Source organism: Rhinoderma darwinii, chromosome 13, assembly GCF_050947455.1.
Source record: "Rhinoderma darwinii isolate aRhiDar2 chromosome 13, aRhiDar2.hap1, whole genome shotgun sequence".
Lineage (NCBI taxonomy): Eukaryota > Metazoa > Chordata > Amphibia > Anura > Rhinodermatidae > Rhinoderma > Rhinoderma darwinii.
In genome coordinates this window covers 37,355,142-37,378,287 of record NC_134699.1, presented here as the reverse complement: position 1 = coordinate 37,378,287, position 23,146 = coordinate 37,355,142, and the positions used below count along the sequence as shown (strand labels likewise).

The window sequence follows — 23,146 nt, the reverse complement described above, 5'->3', positions numbered from 1 at the left end:
ACAAGGACGCGATCACTGGAGTAACCGTGTGACATCAGCTCTAAGCCGGGAGTGAAGTTCTAGTGCGCGGAAGAGGCGCGGCCTTCGCTCACCATACTCCTCCTTGTCCTTTTAAATTCTCTGCGCCTGCGCACTGAGGCCAAATCGGGACTTAGTTGTTACACAATCCGCCGAGCGTCTCTGCCCACTCTCATTTTGCTTTGGCTTCTCCTGGCTGTGCCCGGCTTCTTCCCCCCCCAGCCACACAATACACCACTCCGCAGTCCTCCTCTTCCTGCCAGCCGCCTCGGTGTGCTCCTCGTCTAGCACAAGAGCTCTGCTACCACCAGCAGCCCCCCATTCATTCAGTGTCCCCTTCTGTACTTCGTGACCATGAGTGGGGATAACAGTCAGAACGACTCCCAGGTAAGTGCCTTATCCACCCTATGGCAGTGCCCCAGCCACATGGCTCATTGCAAATCGCTTGGGGATGTATGGATGCCCCCTAGTGCCCCCTAGATTCCTGCATAGCGATGTCTGCACTGTGCACGCTGAGAAGTAGTTGTATTTCCTGCCTGTACAATTTTTCCCATTACTTCTAATGACCGTGAATGTTACAATGTAACTCACTGACTACTCTATATATAGATTATGGGGAGGGGGGCTCTCCTATTATTGCCCATCTCCAGGGAACCCCCAGAACATTGCTAGGGCTCTAAACTTTGTAGTTCCCCCATACATAGTGTATATCGGGGTCACACTGTAGAGAAGCTGTCGTCTGGTTTGGGGCACCCCACTTGTTACTGTAGGTATGAGCGCCCCATGGAGTTGCACATCTGGGGTATATGTGACCCCCTTTACCACGTAATACCCCTGGTTTACAAGTTCACCCCGATTTCTCTTCTTCCCTTTTTCCTTAGATTGACGCGAATTTTCGGGCGAACGGTGAGTAATTGGGGGCCCCCGTGTAATCTGGAGGTGTGGGGTACAATGTGGAGTATCGGGAGTGTGTCTTGCTGGGGTGTGGGCCCCTGTTTTCCCCTTCTAGTCTCTCCCTTCCCCCTCCTCTTCACTCTCCTTCCTCCTCTAGAAAGGGCAGACATGGCGTCCAGAGACTAAGTCCCGTCTCCTCGCTCACCGGCTCCTTTGTTCACCTCCAGCCCCTCACATCTCGCCCATCCGGGCTCGTATCTGCCATTAAACACGATATTCTGCTTCAGCCCGGACCGAGCTCCCCGTTCCCCGACTCCCCGAATGACTCAGGCCTTGTTTCCCTTGTGTTTTCCCCGTGTGAAAGTCAGCAATCAGTCGGTGGGGACTTAGTCTCTGCGCCATTTTCTTTTTCTCTGCCTGTGTGTCTGTGTGAGGGAGGCTCAGGCCTGGGCTGCGGGGCTGACATGGCTGCTGCTTGTTACAGAAAACACGGCACAACGTGTACATTTCCCATCGATACACCCTCATCCTCCCTGTCAGCCGACGTTTTATCACTTCCATATAGAAACTAACGATACATGTGCCTCTCCAGCTGTTGTATTTACAAGGAATGCTGGGAGGTTGTAGTTTTACAAGTGTGAAGTCTTATAATGTCCACTTATTACTAATAAATTATACAGTTGCCATTGAAGCCTAACTTTGCTTTCCCAAACTCCTGAATGGCAAATCTGCCTGAAGTATTTTTTGGTATGGCGCTGAGGACGTAGAAGCAGGCAGACGTGCTGTCCATGAGAAAGCTGGGTGCGGATCCCTGCCGGTGAGGTGATAGCGACCATATTAGTTGTCACCCAGCTTTTCTATGAACCGGTATTTTCAGCTATTTATTTATTTTTCCCTCCAGGTGACAGATTACTATAATATGTAGGTTATTTGATAGATTACAGAAAGTGCACGTGATAATGCGTCGCCGGTGTTGTCCCTAATTATACGTTACTTTATGTATACAGATACAATAATTGATGATACATGTTTGTCACTGCAGTACGGATGTATATTCTCCTAAATATAATATTAGTATATCAGATACGTAGAAAACACGCACGTTATAATAGAACTTCTGATAATCCAGCAAACTAAACCAGATGAATAAATATTCCAGATTACTGTAACTCTGTGCAGTAGGTAGCATTGGCAGCATGGGTGGCAGAGCACATAACTTGGTGAGACCTTGGTATATACACTGCTCATATATATATTTATCTGCCAGTAAAGCCGCCACTACTGCCTGGGTCTGGCCGGCTCTTCCTCAGCATGAGGTTTTCTTTTCTAACGTGCCAGATTAGAAGATTTTCCAGACCGTTGGAATCATTGACTGAGAAATGACCCAGCGATATCCGCCATGTTTGCAGCAGATTGTAGTGGAGGAAACGTTGCCTGGAGCTGAAAACCTTTTCGTTGAACTGCTCGGTGGAACTCTGTAGGTTTGTGCGCAGTCTGGGAACTGTTGCCTGCTATAATAGAAGGATCGTCATGCCAATGTTGGGGCCACCATACATCACCCGCTGCTACTTTCCCACCGCTCGCTCTTGGGCAGACTTCTAATACATTTTTGTTGGTTAGTGATATTTTTGCAGTCTAATACAGTGGCTTTGTCGTTTATAGATGGGCCTATGTCACGTTCATGCCAAGTAGCATGTGGCCCTCAGAAGACTAGTCAAGGGCACCAACACTTGTTCATGAGGGTTTGGGCCTTTGGTTGCCATCGGTCATGTATGAAGGGCCTACGCGGAGTCGTCATTTACTGAAAGGATGGCTTCACCTACGGAGACTGACCATGGACGCTCAGATTAACCCCTCTGACTAATTTTTTTTTATTTGTTTGGAATTATTTAGATTGGAGTCACACAATGGGAATTTCTCTGCTGTTCTGGTCACTGCTGTAACTGTTCCTTACAACCTAAACCTGCTGCTCGACCTCGCAGCAGAGTTGTGGTTCCTTTTTCATCTCACTGATACATTTTTAATGGCTCAAAGTGGAAGCCAAGGCCAAATGCACACCATGTGGGTTTGCCACACGCGTTTCCCTGTGGCAAATCTGCAGTGTCATACCTAATCCGCCAAGTGAACAGAATCTTATCTACACGCTGCAGAATTATTATTTTTTCTTTGCATAAATTGACCTGTGGTGCGTATTTTAAAATCCGAATCGTGTCAATTTATCTTGCGAATTGTATCTGACTAGTGTGTGTATTTCTGCATCAAATGTAAAAAACACACTTAAAGACGCACTATTGGCTGCGGAACTATTGCGTTTACCTGCGAATTTTCTGCACCAAATTACGCAACGTGTGCGTGTACACTTAAGGAATCTATTCACTTTATTGGAATAATTTTTATTTTTTTTCCCTTGGATAAAGTAGCCAAACTGTGTTATGTCTTGTGTGTTGGACAGCTGGTCTCATACTTGTGCATTCAGCAGAAGTCCATGCTGGTTGTATAAAGCATTTTAAAGTGAAGAGGCGCTCCCTCAACATGGCTATAAGTAGAGATTACATATAGGGCACCTCCGTTTTACTGCTGGCTTTATGCAATTATGTAGGTGAACTTGGCCTTCACCTGTGAGGTCTGTTTCTGTATTTTTGTACTTCTATTACTTCACTAAGTCTGTTTTGCCAGTTGTCTGTTCAGCTTTGTTGCTGTATATCTGCCATTGTAGACCGGGCGGGAATCTCGAACACTGCAGGACCGTGCTAATAGTAATGTAATAGCGCTGCACTATTTCAGATGGTAATTGCAATCTGAATTTTTTTATTTTTTTTTCTGTCCGAATCTGGGTATACGATGACAAATTATAATTTTTAGGATTTCTAAAATGTAACCTGATCTCTGAAAAAGTTGAACCGCTGCTTACATGCACCAGGTATGGAGAGAAACGCTCACAAATGACGAGTCAATATAAATATATAGCGCTGTATGACGTCTCGTAATCTATGAACGGCGACTCGATGATCCTTTATATTACTATTCATACAGTTTGGCTTGGGGTTTAGTTATTTTTGTGTAAATGGACAGAACATACACACGTGCCGGCAGCAGTAGACAGATGTCTACCCGAACACCCTTGACATGTTAGACCTCCTCCTGGCTCCGCTGGTAGTACCGATACTCAATGTTGATGCTAAAAACTGGTGTTCTAATTGCAAATGTATAAAGACTTTATATTCCACCAATAGAATGTCGTATGTATGTGTGTGTGGTTGTGGCAATTATTATTAGTAAAGTATTTTTACTACATCACCATGTGGGTAGAGCTGAATGGAAGCCGTGTGAATGTCTAGGGTTAACCAATTAAATCGACATTTCATATGAACACAACTCTGTATTTTCTCAAAATCCTGCAAGTGTCCCAAGCACAAGCCCCTGGACCTCCACCATGCACCACCCTGCAAACAATGCTGTTATCTCGCCATCCCTTCACAGCAGGGTGTCCTCATAGTTCCACTGTTCTTTAAAGAGCGCAGTCCGAGCCACCGGCCCACATCGCACAATAACTGTCCTATGGACTTTCTCCATTTTCCTTTGCATGGAGAGCCACCCATATGACTGCATCATCCATTTCTATGTGTGTAACCCTTGTCTTTTACATGCACAGTTGTCCCTGAAGATACTTCTTATCCGGATGGTCCCTTAGGTCCTGTGTGTGAAAGGGACAATTCTGATACTTGCTCTGCAGGAAAATACGTTAAATTATCATGTGTATGTGTAAATAAATAAATTTATGTAAGACCACGTCGCCCTGTCATATATGTCGCTTACGTTTAGTTTCTTCTCTCTCCTTCCAGTTGGATTCATCAAGTATATCATGTAAGAGCAGAGGTTTTCCCAAATTCACCTGATTCATACACATACAGCCCTCTCAATTCCCTCACTCTCTGATAAGACTTGAAAATCATGCGGAATATATTTGGAACTGATCTCAGTGACATCCGTGTGGCACGACACTTGGTTGGGTAGAAGCCACAATAATCCCTCCCGGGTGGCAGATAGCTCCAGGAATGAGGCTTTCCAACTATCAAGCCAATTCTATTAACCCAAGTGAATACAGATTGTAGAAAAATAAAATGTTCACTATTTAACTCCTAGTAAAGGCGAGCGTAGAGACTCATTAATAAAAACTATTCTGAAAAGCTGCTTGCTGGATATTTGTTGGCATCACAGATTGCTGTCCATGGTGAACCGTGCACAAGGAGCATTGGATCCTATTTCTGTTGGCCTAGCTGAGGCTTGTAATGAAGAGCTGTCCTGAAAGGATGAAGTATTGTGTGCCCGAGTCATCCTTGCCCTGCAATGTTCGCACCTCACTTGACTAGTATACGGCAGGCTGCGTTAGTGGCCCCCGGCAGAGATAATAGCGAAGCATGCTTCGCTATTGTTTCCGGTAAATCCACGGAAACTATTGAAGTCAATGAGTTCTGCCAGTGGTGTTTGTGTGGCAATGGAACAGTTTCTTCTGGTTATTCCCTTGCAGAACAATGGAATACCTAATGCAGGTGTGAACTAGCCCTTAGATGGATAATGACCATGAAGTACTATTATGTGGAGGAATGTTTTTAATAAAATAACTATTTGTGGATACCGAATTAAATGGTGACATTAGTGCTTAGACAAAACCTATGAAGCAGTTGTGGATTGAGATCCCTGTTTGGGATGTGGTCACGGCGCCGTCATCAGTAGGGATCCTCCTGTGACATGTCATGTGGAACATCCTGTTATGTTTTTTTTTTGTGTTCAGAGGATGGTTTATTTTTATGCTGTCTGAGTCCAGGTGGATTTGTCTGCAAGTATAGCCATTTCTAGATGGTGGAGGCCAATAACCGCAGTGGCACCCCAATACCTGGGTCCAGCCTCTAATTCCTGGCTGCAACAGAACTGTATGGAATGGCCAAATATTTAGAAGTGTTAGCACTTTGCATTAGATCTAGTTGCTGCCTGTTAGAGGCTCTTTACTAGTTTATTAATGCCCGATCTCCTAACTAATCTAATGGGCGCTATGTTGCTGATCACTACGGTGTAATTTTTTTTTTCAAAAACGTATTTGCAAAGTTGTGTATTTACCTAAATATGCTAATGTGGCTATACTTGTCAAATGGGAGGTAACTCTTCACTCTGGGCGGTGTAATGTTTTCTGTGACGCTGTCCAACGAGCATCCTACAGTTCTCCTCTTCCCAGCCCAGCAACAGTGTGTGATCGTATAGTATACAGCTTCCATTACCTACTGTTTCCAACTGGTGATATCTCCAGTGGTTTCATAGCTAGAACTGCGATCCTGGTGCCTTGTGAAATATTAAAATCTCATCTTTCATATGCCACCAGCACTGTTCTAGGTGCTTCACCGCTTCAAAAAATATGGGTATTTTAAGTGATTTCCCTCCAGCCTCCGTCTCCTACACTGTGTGAGGCAGCTTCATGCTGATAGGACAGCGTCAGAGGCGGTGAGGTAGCTCCACCTCCGGAGACTCACTGGCGTTACCTCCCACTTGTCTAGTATAGCCTTATTTTGCATATTTACAAAAAAAAATCATAACTTAACTTTTTTGAAATCGTTTTGGGACACAATTTTCACTAGTATTATCAGTGTGGCAGCGCCTATTAGATTAGCTACGAGATGGGGCATTACTAAACTAGTGACAGATCCTCTTTAACAACATTGAAGCGGGTTGGATTCTTTTGCACCAAAATCATGCCACTATACTATATAGTGCAGAAACATCCGTGGCATGCTAAACCAGTAAAAATACAGAGAATGTTAACATTAGGGTATGTTCACACGGAGTGTTTTCAGGCGTTTTTTGGGCCATAAACGTCCCGAAAAACTGCTAAAAAATCGGAAGCAGAACGCCTACAGACATCTGCTTATTGAATTCAATGGTTATTGAATTCTATTCCGATGGGCCGTTTTCTTTGCGGCCGTTTTTCAAAACGGCTGTGTAAAAGAGAAAAAAAAAAAAAAGCTGCGAAAATGAAGTGCATGTCACTTCTTCAGCCATTTTGCTTAGACTCGATAGAAAAAATGGCTGTAAAAAAAAACGCGAGTAGCTTAAACTTTTGAAATCCAGGAGCTGGTTTCCCTTGAAAACAGGTCTGTATTTTCAGACTTTTTTGATTTTGTGTGCACATACCCTTAGGCCTTATTCACACGAACGTGTGCGTTTTGCGCGCGCAAAAAACTCTGCAGTGGTTTTTTGGGCGCGTTGCAGTTGCGTGTCAGTATGTGCTGCGTGATTTTCACACATATGCCATGCTCATGACACATGGTTTAAGTTTAGAAAAAGAAATGAAGGAAGTGTTTATTTTTTCGTTCATTTCTTTATCTACTGTTGCAAGAATCACGCGTGTCACACGGAAGTGACTTTCACGCACCCATTGACTTCAATGGGTGCGTGATGCGCGAAAAACGGGCAAGTATAGGACATGTCGCGAGTTTTATGCAGCGGACATACGCTGCGTGAAAATCACGGACTGACTGAACGGCCCCATTCACTAACATGTCCGTGCGACGCGCCTGATTTTCACGCGCGTATCACGGACGTAATACACATTCGTGTGAATAAGGCCTTAAAGTATGTGCACACGCTTACTAAATTCTTAAAATATGTAGCGGTTTTCAGCTGTTTTTTTAGCAACTCGCGTTTTTCTTGCTTTTTTTTATGTCCGTTTTTGGCGCTGTTTTTCTAGAGTCGATGAAAAACGGCTCAAGAAGTGACATGCACTTTTTCTTGGGCGTTTTTTTTTTTTACGAATATACCCTTAGAAGGTCAGGACTGTAGAAATATATGCCCAGAAACTGAGTTTAACCTGCCGTTTGCTGTTGGACAGCTCTTGATATGTGACACCACTATGTAAACGTCTTCTGTGCGGATATGTACAGACCAGACCGTTCAAGTGATGACCGTAAATAGTGACTCTCTAACTTGTGAAAGGAAAGTGTCTGTCTACTTTACATAATGTTCCGATAGCACACATAATGAATTGTTCTTCTACATGGGAATATTTACATCCACCTTTTTCTGCTTTATTGGACATGTTAGGCCCCATTCACATCGCGCTTGTGCTATCCGCCGAGCGTATACTTTTAGAAACCCTAAAAAAGTTTTGAAACGTATAGCTTGGCGTATGCATAGACTATAATGGGTCAAACGTAGACCAAAATCGCATCGGTTTGGTCTGTTTGTCGTGGTTTACGTTGGGATACTGGTTTTTTTTTCTTTCAAAGAACTGAAAAGCGTAGTCTGCTACGTTTTTTCTGTACGTCCAAAAAAAATGTATGTGATGGTTTTTTTTTTAGCATTGATCTCAACGGATGACGTATTCAAACGTAATACTATACGTTTGTATCCACTTACATACAGTAAATCTATCCGTGTTCATTTAAAAAAAGTGTTTCTTTTTAAGGTTAAAAGCAGACAAACGTATACAGATGAGTATACGATAAACGTGAACGCTATAAAAAGAAAAAGCCGAAAATGGTACACGTTTGTATACGTTTTCAATGGTCCAGGTCTTTATAAAAAAAAAAATGTATATGTTTGGCGAATAGCACAAACGAGATGTGAATTTAGTGGTTTTCTGTCCAGCTACCAAAATCTCCTTAAAGAGAACCTTTCACCTCCCCATACGTGTGCAGCTGAGTGCACCATGTAATAGACAGGGCTGTACACACCCTGGGGCACTATATAAAAAAAAAAAATCCTATCTTTCTCCGTTATTTGGATATCGGTGCCGTTATGTTTGGCGCCCGATATTTAAATAACCCCCTGAACTGTCAATGGGGCGTGTAATTGGCAAGGGGGCGTGTAACATCGCTGTGGCACTGTCCAATCTGCTACGGACCGTGTCACAGCAGCTGGAGAGAAGAGTGCGCGTGCAGCTCAGAGCTGTGCGAGCATTCGCGCGAACGCCCTCACTCTTCAGCTACCGGCAGACAAGGATGACAAAACTGTGATCTCCCGTGAGAGATCACACAGTCTTGGAGTCCTTTGTTGCCGAGAGCTGAAGAGTGAGTGAGTGTTCCCGCCGCCATGGAACAGAAGAATTCACCTTCTCTTCTGTTCCGTGGTTGCGGCGGAGCTGCACGCACACTCTCTCTCCTGTCTCAAACTCTTGCTGCGACACTGTCCGTTGGTTGGACAGTGTCGGTAAGATGTTACACCCCTGCCAATTACACGCCCCTTTGACAGTTCAGGGGTTTATTTAAATATCGGGCGCCAAATATATAACAGCACCGATATCTAAATAATGGAGAAAGATATGGAAAAAAATTATAGTGAGACAGGGTTTGTACAGCCCTGCCTGTTACATGCTGCACATGTATGGGCAGGTGAAAGGTTCTCTTTAAAGGGTGATCCAGATCTTAGACATTTATGGTATATGCCATAAATGTCTGATGGATGAGGCTCCGAGCTCTGGGACCGGCGCCTATATCCAAAAATGGACCACAGGCCGCCGCATCGAGACAGTGGCTCAGTGGAGAGGTGGGCAAGATTACAGAAACCGTTGAGCTTCTCCAGAACTCCTATTTACTTCTATGAATGTTATAGAAACCACATAGTACACACAGCTCTCCACTAAGTGTCTGACTAAATGTGGTGGCAAGTAGCTCCCTCGCCAAGCAGGGTTGGGGGGTCATCCGTTCTCGGGAGAGATGCTGGGACCCGCAGCTATCGGACATTGATGGCATATCCAAAGTGAGATCGCATAGTGTCAAGTTTTGATCACTGGGGGCCAAGTGCTGAGACCACCACCGTTCGCTAAAACTAAGCCTTCTATTAAGCCCGTACACTGCTTGTGTGTGTCTCAGCGCTCGGAATAAAACTTCTGACCTGTCACTCTGGCACGTCAAGTTTTATGAAAACTTAAGTTACATGGGAATACGTCTTTTGTAAAACAGACAGCTGTCCTGTAATAAGCATGATTAAAAATGCAGAAAGTCGTAAAGCTCTTGCATTTGTGGTCTTATTAGCGTGTATTGACAAGGTCCAGTTTTGCCATGCGGCCAAAACCCCCACCGAAAAAAAAAAGCCTGCAATTTCCGTGCGAACTGTAAAAGCGCATGCAGTTTTTGGGCGAGAGGCCAAACCGCACTGTGTGAATAGAACCTTAGTATGTTGCTGTAATTGTTTCTCATCACGTAGCCATAAGATTCACAGGATTCAAGTCTGTGGCCGTTTATAGTTCAGTCCATGAAATGTACATGTTACAGGATAAATATAGACTAGGACACATTTTACATGAATAAAGCTTCTTTTTAGAGCTCCTTCCACCATGAGGTCTTCCATTTATTTTATTTTTTATATGGATCTGAAACCCTCTTTTGGGCAGGAGATCTGCAGATTTGTGGTACGCTGTCCTCTAGCTTCACAAGTTTTGGAGACTTCCGCATTTTTAAAGAATTTTCCCTTCTGTAATTGCCACGAACGAGTCTTTCCAAATATTCAGATTGGAAGCCATGTAGCCTCAATCTATAAGCCGCGTATATTGACTTGATACGGTTCTTCGTGACCATTTAAACATAGCCACTATCATTCTTGGTTGGATCAGATCAATCGCTATCTATAAATCCAACCTTGCGTTAGATGCCAAACCTTATGTTGAACCCATAATATAACAATATAGTTGATCATTGTAGTGTAGTTGGGAAGCTAGATCTGACGATTGTATATGGAGTACCAGCTTCCATCATCTTCATAGTGGACTTCTTCTTCAATGTGGACCGTGTTGCTAGGATCATTACATCATCTTAGTTGGCAGCTAAGACCAGATCTATTAATGGGTACATAAACCTCTCTGCTGTTTTAGAACTACTTCTTTTCCTTCAGATTCCCATAAACATAAGAAAGACAAGGAGCATCGTCATAAAGAACACAAGAAGGACAAAGATCGTGAAAAGTCCAAGCACAATAACAGGTTAGTGGATGACTCCTAGACAAGTCAGCGCTGAGCCGCTTTCATCACATACTTTTTATATGTGCCATTCTGTGTTGACACAAAGTTCATAGGTGCCGCTATATGAAGCCATTGCAGGTCCCTATGGGGATGAGGATTCACTCCGTTCCTGTAATACACTCCTAGATCTGCATTCTCTTCAGCACAGCCCCTCATTCTGGGGTCTCCCCTCCAGTGATCTCTTCTGTCTGCTCCAGGAGCTGATGGCCTTTGTTATCTTGGAGCTGTATGTAGGCCCTCTACTAGAAGAATATGGCCAAAGAAAACCACCTGTGTACACGAGCTCCTGCACTGCCTAAGAATACCAGTGCCCCAAGGATAGCATGTCAATTGTTTTGAGTTCTGTCCAGTTATGTTACAAGAACGATGAAAAGTTAACTTCTACACTGTGTATTCACATTCAATAATGTTTTAAACGACAATATGCAGGTATTTTATTGGTGTCTTTTGCCCTTTAGTGAACACAAAGATCCTTCTGAAAAGAAACACAAGGACAAACACAAAGATGGCGAGAAACACAGAGAGAAGGACGGTGAAAAGCCTAGAGTGAAAGATGGGGAAAAACATCGGGAAAAAGTCAATGAGAAATCTCGGGAGAAAGATGGGGAAAAACATCGGGAGAAGGACGGTGAGAAGCACAAAGATGGAGAAAAGCACCGAGAAAAAGATGGAGAGAAGCGCAAAGATGGAGAGAAGCACCGAGAAAAAGATGGAGAGAAGCGCAAAGATGGAGAGAAGCACCGAGAAAAAGATGGAGAGAAGCGCAAAGATGGAGAAAAACATAAAGAGAAACATCGGGATAAAGAGAAGAAGGAGGTGAAGGTGTGTGATAATCATTCAGAGTGTAAATGACTGGAAAGTTGGATGCGATTAGTCAGTTGGTTTTTTTTCGTTTGCAACCTAGTTCATGCGATTGATCCTCTGTGCAGACCTTTTAGTGGTGATCCTGACAAAATATTCACTATTCTCATAGAAAAATGGAAACCTTTCCCCACAAAATTAATTGTTTGAAAAAATGTTCAATAAAAAGGTTATAAAAAAAATAAATAAATGGAAACCTGTATTTTGTCTTGCAGCTAAAATCTCCTAGTGACGGTGCCAAAGTTAAAAAAGAAAATGGCTTCTCCAGGTAAGGTGATCATTTGTGTATACATTCAGGATGGCTCTAATAAAGTTTTGGAATAAAAAAACAAAAACCTGAATGTATGGCTTGTTTAAGGTGAGGGGATTCACAGCCAATGCAGTGTGCTAGGCCTCGTTCACATCAGCGTCGGGGTTCCGTTCATGGGTTCCGCTAGACCTTTCTGTCAGTGGAACCCATAAACGGAAACCATAGCTTCTGTTTGAATTACCAGTGATTTCAATGATAATGCTTCCAGTTAATCTCCGTTCTGTAAAAAATGGCATTCATCTTAATGGAGTTGTTTCTGCAGCAGGTGCATGGATTTCTACAAGTTTCATTCAGCTTAATGAACTGATTTTCAGTTGCAAAAAATGTCTGCTGCCTGCGACTGCACCCCCAGTGTCCATGGTGCACCCTGAACCCCCTATGTTGCATAATCTCTTTACTATATAATGATTGAACTTTTACATTAAAGAGGCTCTGTCACCACATTATAAATGCCCTATCTGTGGTACTTACAGCAGAGCAAGCGGGATCTCGCTGTAAATGACAGGTTACAGAGAGATTACGCTTTTTTCTGCTGTAAGTACCAAACAAACGTTAACAAAATGCCAGGATTGTGAATAGACATCCCGTCCTGGCTGGAAGAAATGTTTATTCACTGTCTAAACACTTCAGTAACGTTAATATGTCAGTATAAGACAGCACATAGTGAACAACGCAGTGTCACTATGCGCTGTCTAAATGAATGGAGAGAAGAGCATGACGCTGATTGGTCAGCGTCACACACTCCTCTGTACAACGCCCACTTGGTTAAAGTAAAAACACGTCCACTTGGGCATTAAGAAACTCATTAGTATAAAGCTAAAAATCGCTCAGTGGTTTAAAATAGATCGTTTTTTTTTTTAAATAAAAAGCACTGCGGTCACCTACATTATAGCGCCGATCTCCTTATGTAGGAGATCGGGCACTTCTAATGTGGTGACAGAACCTCTAAGTTTTCTTAAAGGCCTTTTTAACCTTTAAGGCTATGTAGACTTTTGCGTGTGTGTGTGATAGCGAGCGATACAGCTGCGCTGTATCGAAGAAGAGCAAAACAAATTTTTTATAAAGTTACACCAAACTACTGATTAACCTGTTTTTAAAAAAACAAACAAAATGCAGTATAAAGGTGTACATAGCCTTCAATTCACTATGTTTTGTATCTGGATATATCTGGTAACGTTTACCTCCCATAATCCCCTTATTGTACCGACTTTCTTCCCCAGTCCTCCCCACATTAAAAATGAGCCAGAAGATGAAGGCTACACTTTTTCTCCTAAGGAGCAGAACAAAGCACTGAAGAGAACCAGGGATGAAGATGAGTAAGTGGCAGTAGGAGCTGTGCTCGTAACGTTTCTGTAGTGTCGGTATACACATTCTCTAAACCACTAATCTCCCTCTGCAGCTCTGACTACAAGCCCAAAAAAATTAAAACAGAAGATGGTAAAAAAGCCAAAAAACGAAAACCGGAGGTAGTGGAGGTAAGCGACAAAGATCTCTTTTGATAAGGACTTTAAGGATAAGCTATTCTGTCTTTTTTTTTTTTTTTTTTTATTTAATTTATTTTTTTATTTCTGGTGTTCTTTCTAGGATGTCAAACCTAAGAAAACAAAGGGTAAGAACAAAGTCCATGAGGGAGCAGGCAAAAAAAGAAAAGTGAAGAAGGAAGAAGTGGAAAAATGGAAATGGTAACCATGGAGCGTGCTTGGCCTGAGTATTGCAGGTTCTTTATACGCATTGCTCATCAGCTGGTTTTCCTCACAGGTGGGAAGAAGAGCGTCACGCTGATGGTGTCAAATGGAAATTCCTGGAACACAAAGGCCCTGTATTTGCTCCGCCCTATGAGCCTCTCCCAGAAAATGTGAAATTTTATTATGATGGTATGACTTGTTCCCTGATGAGCAGGACTTTATACTCCATCTGTATTTACATTCCTCTTGCTTATGTTAGTCCTTTCCCAGGTGCAGTGTTTTTGGAGACTTTCTGATATTTTAAATGGTTTTAAAACTTCTTAATGTGTGAAGCTGCTAATGCCTGTTAAGGACATAAAGAATATCCTCCTCTATGTAAAACACTTGATCTGTACTGCAGTACTTATCCTGCATTGGTTCTGAGTTACAGCTTATATTACAATTGGAAACCATAAATGTCCAAAAACGCATCCATTAGGCCTTATTTAGATGGCCGTGTTCGATCCGTGATATACGGACCTTGTCGGTTGTATTTCATGGACCGACCACAGTTGAAGGAGCAGCGCTTCTAGCGTCATAGTTCTCTATAATGCTAGGATTACCCGCCTCTCCGTGGGCATACTGTCCCGTACTGAAAACATGATTACAGTGTGGGACACTATTCCCACGGGGAGGCCGGGACTCCTAGCGTTCTAGATAACTATGATGCTAGAAGCCCGGGTCCCCGAACTGTGTTCCCTTCCGGGAAATTCTGCCGAGGCACAGTCTTTATATCACGGACCCAACACTGCCGTCTGAATAAGGTCGAACAGGTTAGCTGAACGCCTATAATGCAGTTGTTACAGTAAGCCTTTCCCGAATACGGAGGAATTTGTTGCCTGGTATAAGACTACACTTCCCAGAGTGCAAAGCAGGCACTGAACAAGCAAAGTTAGGAGATTTCAGCTCTTAAGCATGCAGAATTGTAAATGCAGCTCTGGACTATAAGATGGGGTGGACTAGATATAGGGTGTATAACATGAAGTGGGTGTAAGAAAAAACAACTCTGCCTTCATCTACCCCCTCCCCCTTACTCAATATTTATGCAGTGGGCCTGAAGGGGAACCATGTGGTTCCCCTTCAGGCCCACTGCATAAATATTGAGTAAGCAGACCGGTACTGGGAAGTGACCAGTTGTGCCTGGATTGCATTAGCATCTTGATTGAAGAGCGGCTATCCAGGATGAATATTGCTATTCTGCCCTGACACCCCATCTAACCTCACAATGGACAGCGGTATTGAACTTCCTAACAAATCTAGATAAAAACTGTACAATGGAGTTCAAAGGTGAAATCCTCCCTCTAAGTTTTGCAGCTTTAAACTCCATAAGGGTAGTTCCTTTATTTTTTGCTAAAAAATAAAATGTAGTAAAGTGTTTTATTGACCGCAGGTAAACACGTGAAGCTTAGTCCGAAAGCTGAGGAAGTAGCCACTTTCTTTGCTAAAATGTTGGATCATGAATACACTACAAAGGACATCTTCAGGAAAAACTTCTTCAAAGACTGGAAGAAGGTAATTTAATGTTTTTTTTAAACATCTTACGTTTTTGTTAATCTGTTCCGGCTGTAATTTTTACAAACCAAATTTTTCTTAGGAAATGACTGCTGATGAACGAACTCTCCTTACCAACCTAAACAAGTGTGACTTCAATGAGATGAGCCAGTACTTCAAAGCCCAGTCCGAGGCCAGGAAACAATTGACTAAGGAGGAGAAACTGGTATTTTGACTTGGTGTAAAAATACTGTCTACTTTCAGACTTCCTCTTTCTCTCCCCTACCTAAAGGAAATGGATCAGGGGTTTTTGTAACCAGTACAAAGTAATCTGAATAGCATTCTTTAGCGTATAGACCTTGGCACCTCAATAGACTTCATTTGGTTTTTACAATTTTGCTTCCTAAACTGGCTGTATTTTGTCCATGGTCTTCTTGGTGAACGGTTTTATGAGCTTCATCCCAATTTCTCTTCAGAAAATCAAAGAGGAGAATGAGCGACTGGTTCAGGAATATGGTTACTGTATTATGGACAACCATAAGGAGCGGATCGCTAACTTCAGGATAGAGCCCCCTGGCTTGTTTAGAGGAAGAGGTGACCATCCGAAAATGGGCAAGCTGAAGAGGAGAATCATGCCTGAGAACATCATCATTAACTGCAGCAAGTATGTAATGGAGAGTGGAGGGCCATGTGGACTTCTGCTGCGCCCTGGAATGCAAGCGAAACATGGATTCAAGTTTTAGGTTGTGCATTGATCACAGACTAAATAAAATTTTATGATGCAGAATGTAAATTGCTTCTAATTTGCACTTTTTAAGAGGGTTTAGAGGAAATGGTGCTGCTTGGCTATGTTCACGCGGCAAGTTCAGAATCCGCATTAATAACTAATATGTTGTGAACTTTAAAATCATTATTCCGCGTGGGTGTTTTCCTGAAAATGTAAATGGCACATAAAATACATTTCATTGATTGCATTGTTAGCAAATTGTCAGGATTTAGTCGTGGAATTCATGCCGAAATCCTGGCAGAATCCTGAATGTGGGAACATGGGTTCAATTCTCAATAAATACTCTAAATCCTCTTATTTAGAGATTCCAAGATTCCCACTCCCCCATCTGGTCACAAGTGGAAAGAAGTTCGATATGACAGTAAGGTTACCTGGCTTGTGTCCTGGACAGAAAATATTCAGGGATCTATCAAATACATAATGCTGAACCCCAGCTCCCGCATTAAGGTAAACATTTGTGAGGCTGCACTACATGGTTCTGTCTTATCTATCTGTTATGCTCAGGCCGGGCACCCACGGGTAGGATAGGCTCCATTATAAACTATGCAGTGTATCAGACCTGGTACCCGCAGCAAATTCCGTCTCTAAAGCCACACCGCAGGTTAATATATTAACCCTTTTGCTGTTTTGTTTTGTGTTTTTTTTTTCCCCACAGTGTGGGCATGAGATTTTTAACATCTCATCCACTATGCTGCAGAATTTCCACACAGAATTCCGTTGCGGAAGTTTCTGCAGCATTTAAGCTATGTGGGAAACCCGGCCTAGTATTCCGGGGTTCCTGTGCACTATGTGATGACTGTCAACCAATGAACGGTTCTGTTTTGCTTTTTTGTTGTGCTATCCCTTACTTTTTTTTGCTATTTGACCCTTTTATATACAATTATACAGAAGCTTTTTAGCATTTACTTTAAAAACAGAATTTCTCTATCTATCCTCACATTAGTTAGTGGGAGATCATAATGTATAGTCATTCCCTCTCCCCAGTACTAGGTAAAGTCTTTAGTTTGTGTGTTTCTATTTTATTTTTTATATTTTCTTTTTTTGTTTCTCTCGATTTTTGACCTAGTTTGTTTTGCTTTTATTAGGGAGAGAAAGATTGGCAGAAATATGAGATGGCCCGCAGGCTAAAGAAAACTGTTGAAAAGATTCGGAACACTTATCGGGAAGACTGGAAATCCAAGGAGATGAAGGCCAGGCAGAGATCTGTTGCTTTGTATTTTATAGACAAGGTGAACGCTGATTTTCAGACTTTTGAGCTGGGAGGCCCTGCATCACATGCGTTTTTTATTTTTTGAACTTGTCTGATGTAATTAGAAATGTATTTTATTTTTTTTTTCAATTTTAATAAAGCTTGCATTGAGAGCTGGTAATGAAAAGGAAGAAGGGGAAACTGCTGACACTGTAGGTTGCTGCTCCTTGAGAGTAGAGCACATAAAGCTTTATCCAGAAATGGACGGACAGGAGTATGTGGTGGAGTTTGATTTCCCGGGTAAAGATTCCATCCGTTACTACAATAAAGTGCCTGTGGAAAAGCGGGTAGGTACTGGTTTTGAATGGGGTGTTTTTGTTTTTTTTTGCTGTTTAAAGGCTCTGGGCACTTATATGGCCATATCATCATGACTCCTAGCTCACGTTTCTGTCTGTTCTGCATCAGGTCTTCAAGAATCTGCAGCTTTTCATGGAAAACAAACAACCAGAAGATGATTTGTTTGACAGGCTCAATGTAAGTGTTCATTCTGCTAAACCATCAAATTGGAGGGAAATGTGTTGTAGATGCAGGTTTCTAATGCTGATGGTTTTTAATTGAAGATTTGCTCATTTTATAAAATAAAAAACATTTTTTCTTCTACATCAGACAAGTATCTTAAATAAGCATCTCCAAGATCTGATGGATGGACTGACAGCCAAAGTGTTCAGGACGTACAACGCCTCCATCACCCTGCAGCAACAGCTGAACGAACTTACTAACTGTAAGGGCAATATTTGTTCTCAGTAGGAAGTATACAGTGTGACACATACTTTTATGATATGTTAGTTGTAAAGTCCTTTGCATAAAATGGTAGAGCAGAATAGACAAACCAGCAAATATCGCAGTGACCATATACATTTGATGAGAACGGAAATGTAAACATTATTTTCGACATGACACCAAGCAGGGGCATACACAAGGGTTTTCCCAAGGAGGCGTCTGAAAAAGGAATTTAAAAACCTTTGGCCCGACTTGGTGTTGTACACATTGCAATTCCCATCCTCCATTCTCGTAGCTTCCACTTCGGGCGGCACAGAGGATGTACCAGGGAAAAAGGTTTTCTTCTGCAGAGGAGATGAGGATCCACATCCTGTCCTTAGCAGTCTGCTGTAATGTACAAAGCCTGCCTGTCCTACACTAAGTAGTCAAGTTTTCTCTCCCGATGTTAAAATCCGGCATGGCAGGCGGTGTACAGTACAGCAAACTCTGCTGAGCAGTATGGCTGCTGGTGTTCCGGGGGAAATCGGCCATATCCTCTGCTCAGCAGAGTCTGCTGTACTCTACACAACCTCTAAATGGTCATAAAGTAATTATGTGATAAATATGGCCACATTATGACAAGATATTACCACCACATAGTGACTAAATAATGCCATCGTACTTTTACTGAATAAAAACCCATACAAAGATCAATATTACTGCCATATAGTGGTAGATACCAGTCCTACCCAAGCGCTCTGCAGAGCAAATAAGTCAACACCTTAATTAAATCCAGTGACTCGCGGGTGACGTCTTCTATGATTGGAGTTCTATAATTTCTCGTTTCTTCATCTAGCCAAGAGTTCAAGCCATAACTCGTCCCTGCAGAGTTTGCTGCCCAGTCATCTTTTGGGCCCCACTTTTCCAGCACCATTACCAACTATTCCACACCATCTACACAAACTTCACACCCTGTTGCTTCTTTTTTTTAAAAACAAAACAAAAACATCCTGCTAGTGACCCCATAACTATTCTTACCACAAAAAGGGTCAAACAGTCACCTATAGAAATCTGCTTACCACAGGCAGCAGATTTTACTGATCTCCACTGGTGCTGAATTTCTCTATTCTAAACCAAACCGTGCGGGGCTTTCCCCTTTGTGCCCCACAAAGTAATAGAGCATGTTTTTTATAGTCGAATAAACACAGTCGAAGTGCCCCTATACTGAAAGTGACTCCAAAAACTAAAATACTCACGTAAAACCATTCATCCCAGGATGAATGAAGCAGCTCTGCTAGCCATACAGCGCAGGAAGGCGCGATTACGAGGAGTACCCGATTCCCCACAGGCCTGAAGTGGCCTGCACCCTTGGAGAGTGCGGCCATGGGAACATGGATACAGTTTAAAGGGTCTGTTTTTAGCCGTGAGCATCCACTTTTTGTGTACGCTCGACATAAAGATCGATCACTGTTTGCTATAGCACATCTATAACTGACTCCGGATTTCATTATTGTTGTTTTGCAGCTGAAGATAATGTTCCTGCCAAAATTTTGTCTTATAATCGTGCAAATAGAGCGGTGGCTATTCTGTGTAACCATCAGCGTGCTCCTCCTAAGACTTTCGAAAAATCAATGATGAATTTACAAACCAAGGTACGAGCCCTCTTACTTAACACTGTACTCCTAAAGCTCGAGTCTCCTGGAAAGTACACTTTTACACCGGATGCAGCTGTGTATCAAGGATATTTTTTAAATTTTATTTTTTTTGCGGCTTTTAGATTGATGCCAAAAAAGATCAGCTGCTAGATGCACGGCGCGAACTTAAGAGCGCCAAAGCAGACGCTAAGGTCAGGCGTGATGAAAAGACCAAAAAGTATGTTTACCTTTTTATTTTTTTGCATTACCGTTTGATAGTAAATAAGGCCAATAAGGTTTAGTTTTACTGCTTTTTATTTTTTTTACAATGTTATATTTTCGTCTAATGCAGACTTGTTGAAAGCAAAAAGAAAGCTGTGCAAAGGGTAGAGGAGCAGCTGATGAAGTTGGAAGTTCAAGCAACAGACCGAGAAGAGAACAAACAAATTGCTCTAGGAACCTCCAAACTCAATTACTTGGACCCAAGAATCTCTGTAGCCTGGTAAGTATGTTGTTCCGTCATGGTTTCTATCTATAACCGTATACGTTGCACGACTGGCAGACCCCATTGGCTTACAATGTGGTGTCGGTAGTTTCTGACTGGAAAATAGTGCTGCGTGCTGCACTATTTTTCCAGTCCAGTTTGACACACTGCTACAGGGGTGCAGAACGCAGATGTGTACAGAGTCTTACTCCGTGCTTGGCTGACGCTAATGGCCTCTGCCCACTCCACAGATAAAGCTATGCTGGAATCTAGGATTGGGTAGTCGCACAGTGATGAAGCGTTAGTCTGAAGTCGGGGTGATGTCATTGGCGTTCCTATTCTAAACTTTTGGGGTAATCATTTATTTATTTTTTCTTCTGTGTTTAAATCCCTGACAGGTGTAAGAAATTTGATATTCCTATTGAAAAAATCTACAACAAAACTCAGCGAGAGAAGTTTGCGTGGGCGATCGATATGGCGGATGATGACTTTGAATTTTAATGAGTGCGAAAGACAATGTTTTGTTTAATTTTGTTTTTAATTATTTTATTTTAAGCCTGGATGTCACCTCAGAAGTGGATTTTCTAGAGAGCTGTGAGCCTTACCTTTTTATCAACTTTTTAGTTTAAGATGGGAAGGGGATATGCAGCAGATTAAGGGGGGGGCAAAGAAACCCACAAAGGCTATAAAGCCTGCTTGATAAACATTGGATAATATCCCCCTGCTGCCTTCAGTATTGTCCCATGGACAAGGAGTATATACATATGTACAAAACGGGATATCTGAAATTGTGATTACGTCTGCTTTTATGTGTTTTAAGATGGGAGGTTTTCACCAGGCATAAAAAAAAAATCCGCTTTTCAAAAAAGTCTGTATTATAGAAAGAAAGAAGATTATCCTGTGTGTTTTTACAGTTTTAAGATTGTTTTTTTTGGGTTTTTTCCAATTTTTTTTTTCTTCAATAACTTCTATTTTAATAGAAAATATAAACTTTCCCTTTCATCTGAACATATCCCCTTACCCTAGTTACACTGAAGAGAGGGACCTATTGTCTGGCAGCTGAGCGGGGTCAGTTTGACTCCCCTTTTTTTTTTTTTTTTTCCCCAGTAAAAGTGAAAAAATATTCAAGCCAATCCCTGTGCTTGGATTGGTAAATTACGTGAAATGTGATTCTTTTGTCGGATTTCTGAAAGAGGAAATTTTCTGAAACTTTTTTTTTTTTTTTCCCTCCTTTGCCCAATCTCTATATTATACCGTTATTTCAAGTATTTAATCCTTTTATCTTTTTTTAGCAAAAAAACAAAACAAAAACCTGTTGTACAATTTTCTGGGGACATCTGAATAAAATTTTTCATTTCAGCAAATTTTAACCAAGAATATTTAATGTGAAGAGTAACTTTAGAAGTGCAATGAAGACCAAACTTTGTCACCTTGTTATGAAACCTTATTTGTCAGACTGAACCGCAGTGCCACAGTTAAATGGCAGTCCCTCTTTGCTCTTAGGGGTATTCACGTTTTAGCTCAATGAATGTTATTTGGGAGCCCATTTTGGGTTAACGACAGGACTTCATTTACTATTTTAGATTATCGGTTGCCTGGAAGGAATTGTGTTTTAAAAAAAATAATTTTACTTGAATGCAATTACACTATGGACTTCCTCATGTTTTATAATAGCAATTGCAAAAAATTGGTGAGTTTTCTGTGCAAATTGCTTGAAAAATAATGCCCTGTAAAGAATTTTTGTGTGACTCTCTTGTTTTGCCTAGAATGCTTTTTTTTTTTTATTTTTTTTTTTGTCTTTTTTTATATAAAAGCAAGTGTTCAGAAGAGTCCTCCCCCTTCTTTTTTTTTTTTTATTTTTTAGACATTTCCCTTCCAATCTTCTATTTTTATCATAAATTGCCATTAACTTGAGCGTAGGTTATTTAAAATAAAACCCTACAACTTGCATTTGCCTGTGTGTCTTCCTTTCTTGTTGCTTAACTTTGCACTGGGTTTCCTAAGACCAGTAAAAATGGGGCAGTTCAAGTGATACTGTAGTCTGGTCCACATTTGCCATTCTCACACAGTGGATTTTCCCTCATGAAAATCCAACAAGGATTTTTCCCAGAGAATTCGCTGCAGAAAGCAGAGACTGACCCCCGCACGGATTTGCTGTTTGATCATCTTCTAATCCACATGAGGCTAGCTTGGTTTCGACGTTGAAAAGGGGCATTTCACTATTTCTTTATTGTTCACGACGTGGACGATCAAATCCGCATTGGAAAAAAATCCACGTCATGTGAATGATGCAGAAAAGTCATGTGAAAATTCCACCGTGTGAACATGGCCTTGCCACAGCATTTTATTAAATTAATCTGTCCCATTTAAGACCATAACATGTGAACTTGGGGGCCCATTAATTTCACCGGACCCAATTAATATGGTATACGTCCAAAACGACCAACGGTGGGTGTCGTGTTTTTTTTATTCGTGTTTGTGTGTATATGTATATGTATATATATATATATATATATATATATATATATATACATACATACATACGTGAAAAGAGTACATGGCAAGTTCTGCTCTCATCTGAGAAGTAGATACGATTGGATCCTGTCTAGGCCTTAGGCCCCATGCACATGACCGTAAAAATCGTCCGTAATTGCAGCCCGCAATTGTGGACCCATTCACTTCTATTGTCCACGGACACCTTTCCGTTTATTTGTGGAAATGTGTCCGGGCCATAGAAGTGTACTGCAAAAGATAAGACCTGTCGTATCGTTTGCGTTTTGTATGGGAGCACGGGCCGAGAATGCAGCTGGCCGTGCCCTCAATCGCTGCCCGTGATTACGGGCACGGCATTGTGCATGAGGCCTTACGCAAACTACTAGATTTGTGTACTCTAGCTTCTGCTGATGTATTTTGCTCACAGTGTATCAGTCTTGAGTACAAGTATTCGCTAGACTGGATACCAGTGTCCACTTCTCAGCTGGGAGCAGGACTA

General features: G+C 41.9%; 1 protein-coding gene across 1 annotated transcript; it reads left to right on the top strand.

The window, feature by feature from the left end:
- Window positions 1-140: 140 nt before the first annotated feature.
- TOP1 (DNA topoisomerase I) lies at window positions 141-22,102 on the top strand. Its single transcript, XM_075846329.1, has 21 exons — window positions 141-405; window positions 900-924; window positions 10,789-10,876; window positions 11,374-11,737; window positions 11,992-12,044; window positions 13,307-13,402; window positions 13,486-13,561; window positions 13,671-13,768; window positions 13,845-13,960; window positions 15,201-15,322; window positions 15,405-15,527; window positions 15,778-15,965; window positions 16,391-16,535; window positions 17,174-17,317; window positions 17,439-17,624; window positions 17,743-17,811; window positions 17,944-18,058; window positions 19,561-19,688; window positions 19,814-19,908; window positions 20,023-20,172; window positions 20,553-22,102. Exons 1-21 carry the CDS (start codon window positions 373-375, stop codon window positions 20,653-20,655), a joined length of 2,517 nt encoding a protein of 838 aa, XP_075702444.1. The 5' UTR covers window positions 141-372; the 3' UTR covers window positions 20,656-22,102.
- The last annotated feature ends 1,044 nt before the right edge of the window (window positions 22,103-23,146 follow it).

Coding starts and splice junctions, on each gene's coding strand:
- TOP1 (XM_075846329.1), top strand. CDS start 373: ATGAGTGGGGATAACAGTCAGAACGACTCCCAG. Junction 13,562..13,670: donor GAAAACCGGAGGTAGTGGAG/GTAAGCGACAAA, acceptor TGTTCTTTCTAG/GATGTCAAACCTAAGAAAAC. Junction 13,769..13,844: donor GAAGTGGAAAAATGGAAATG/GTAACCATGGAG, acceptor TTTTCCTCACAG/GTGGGAAGAAGAGCGTCACG.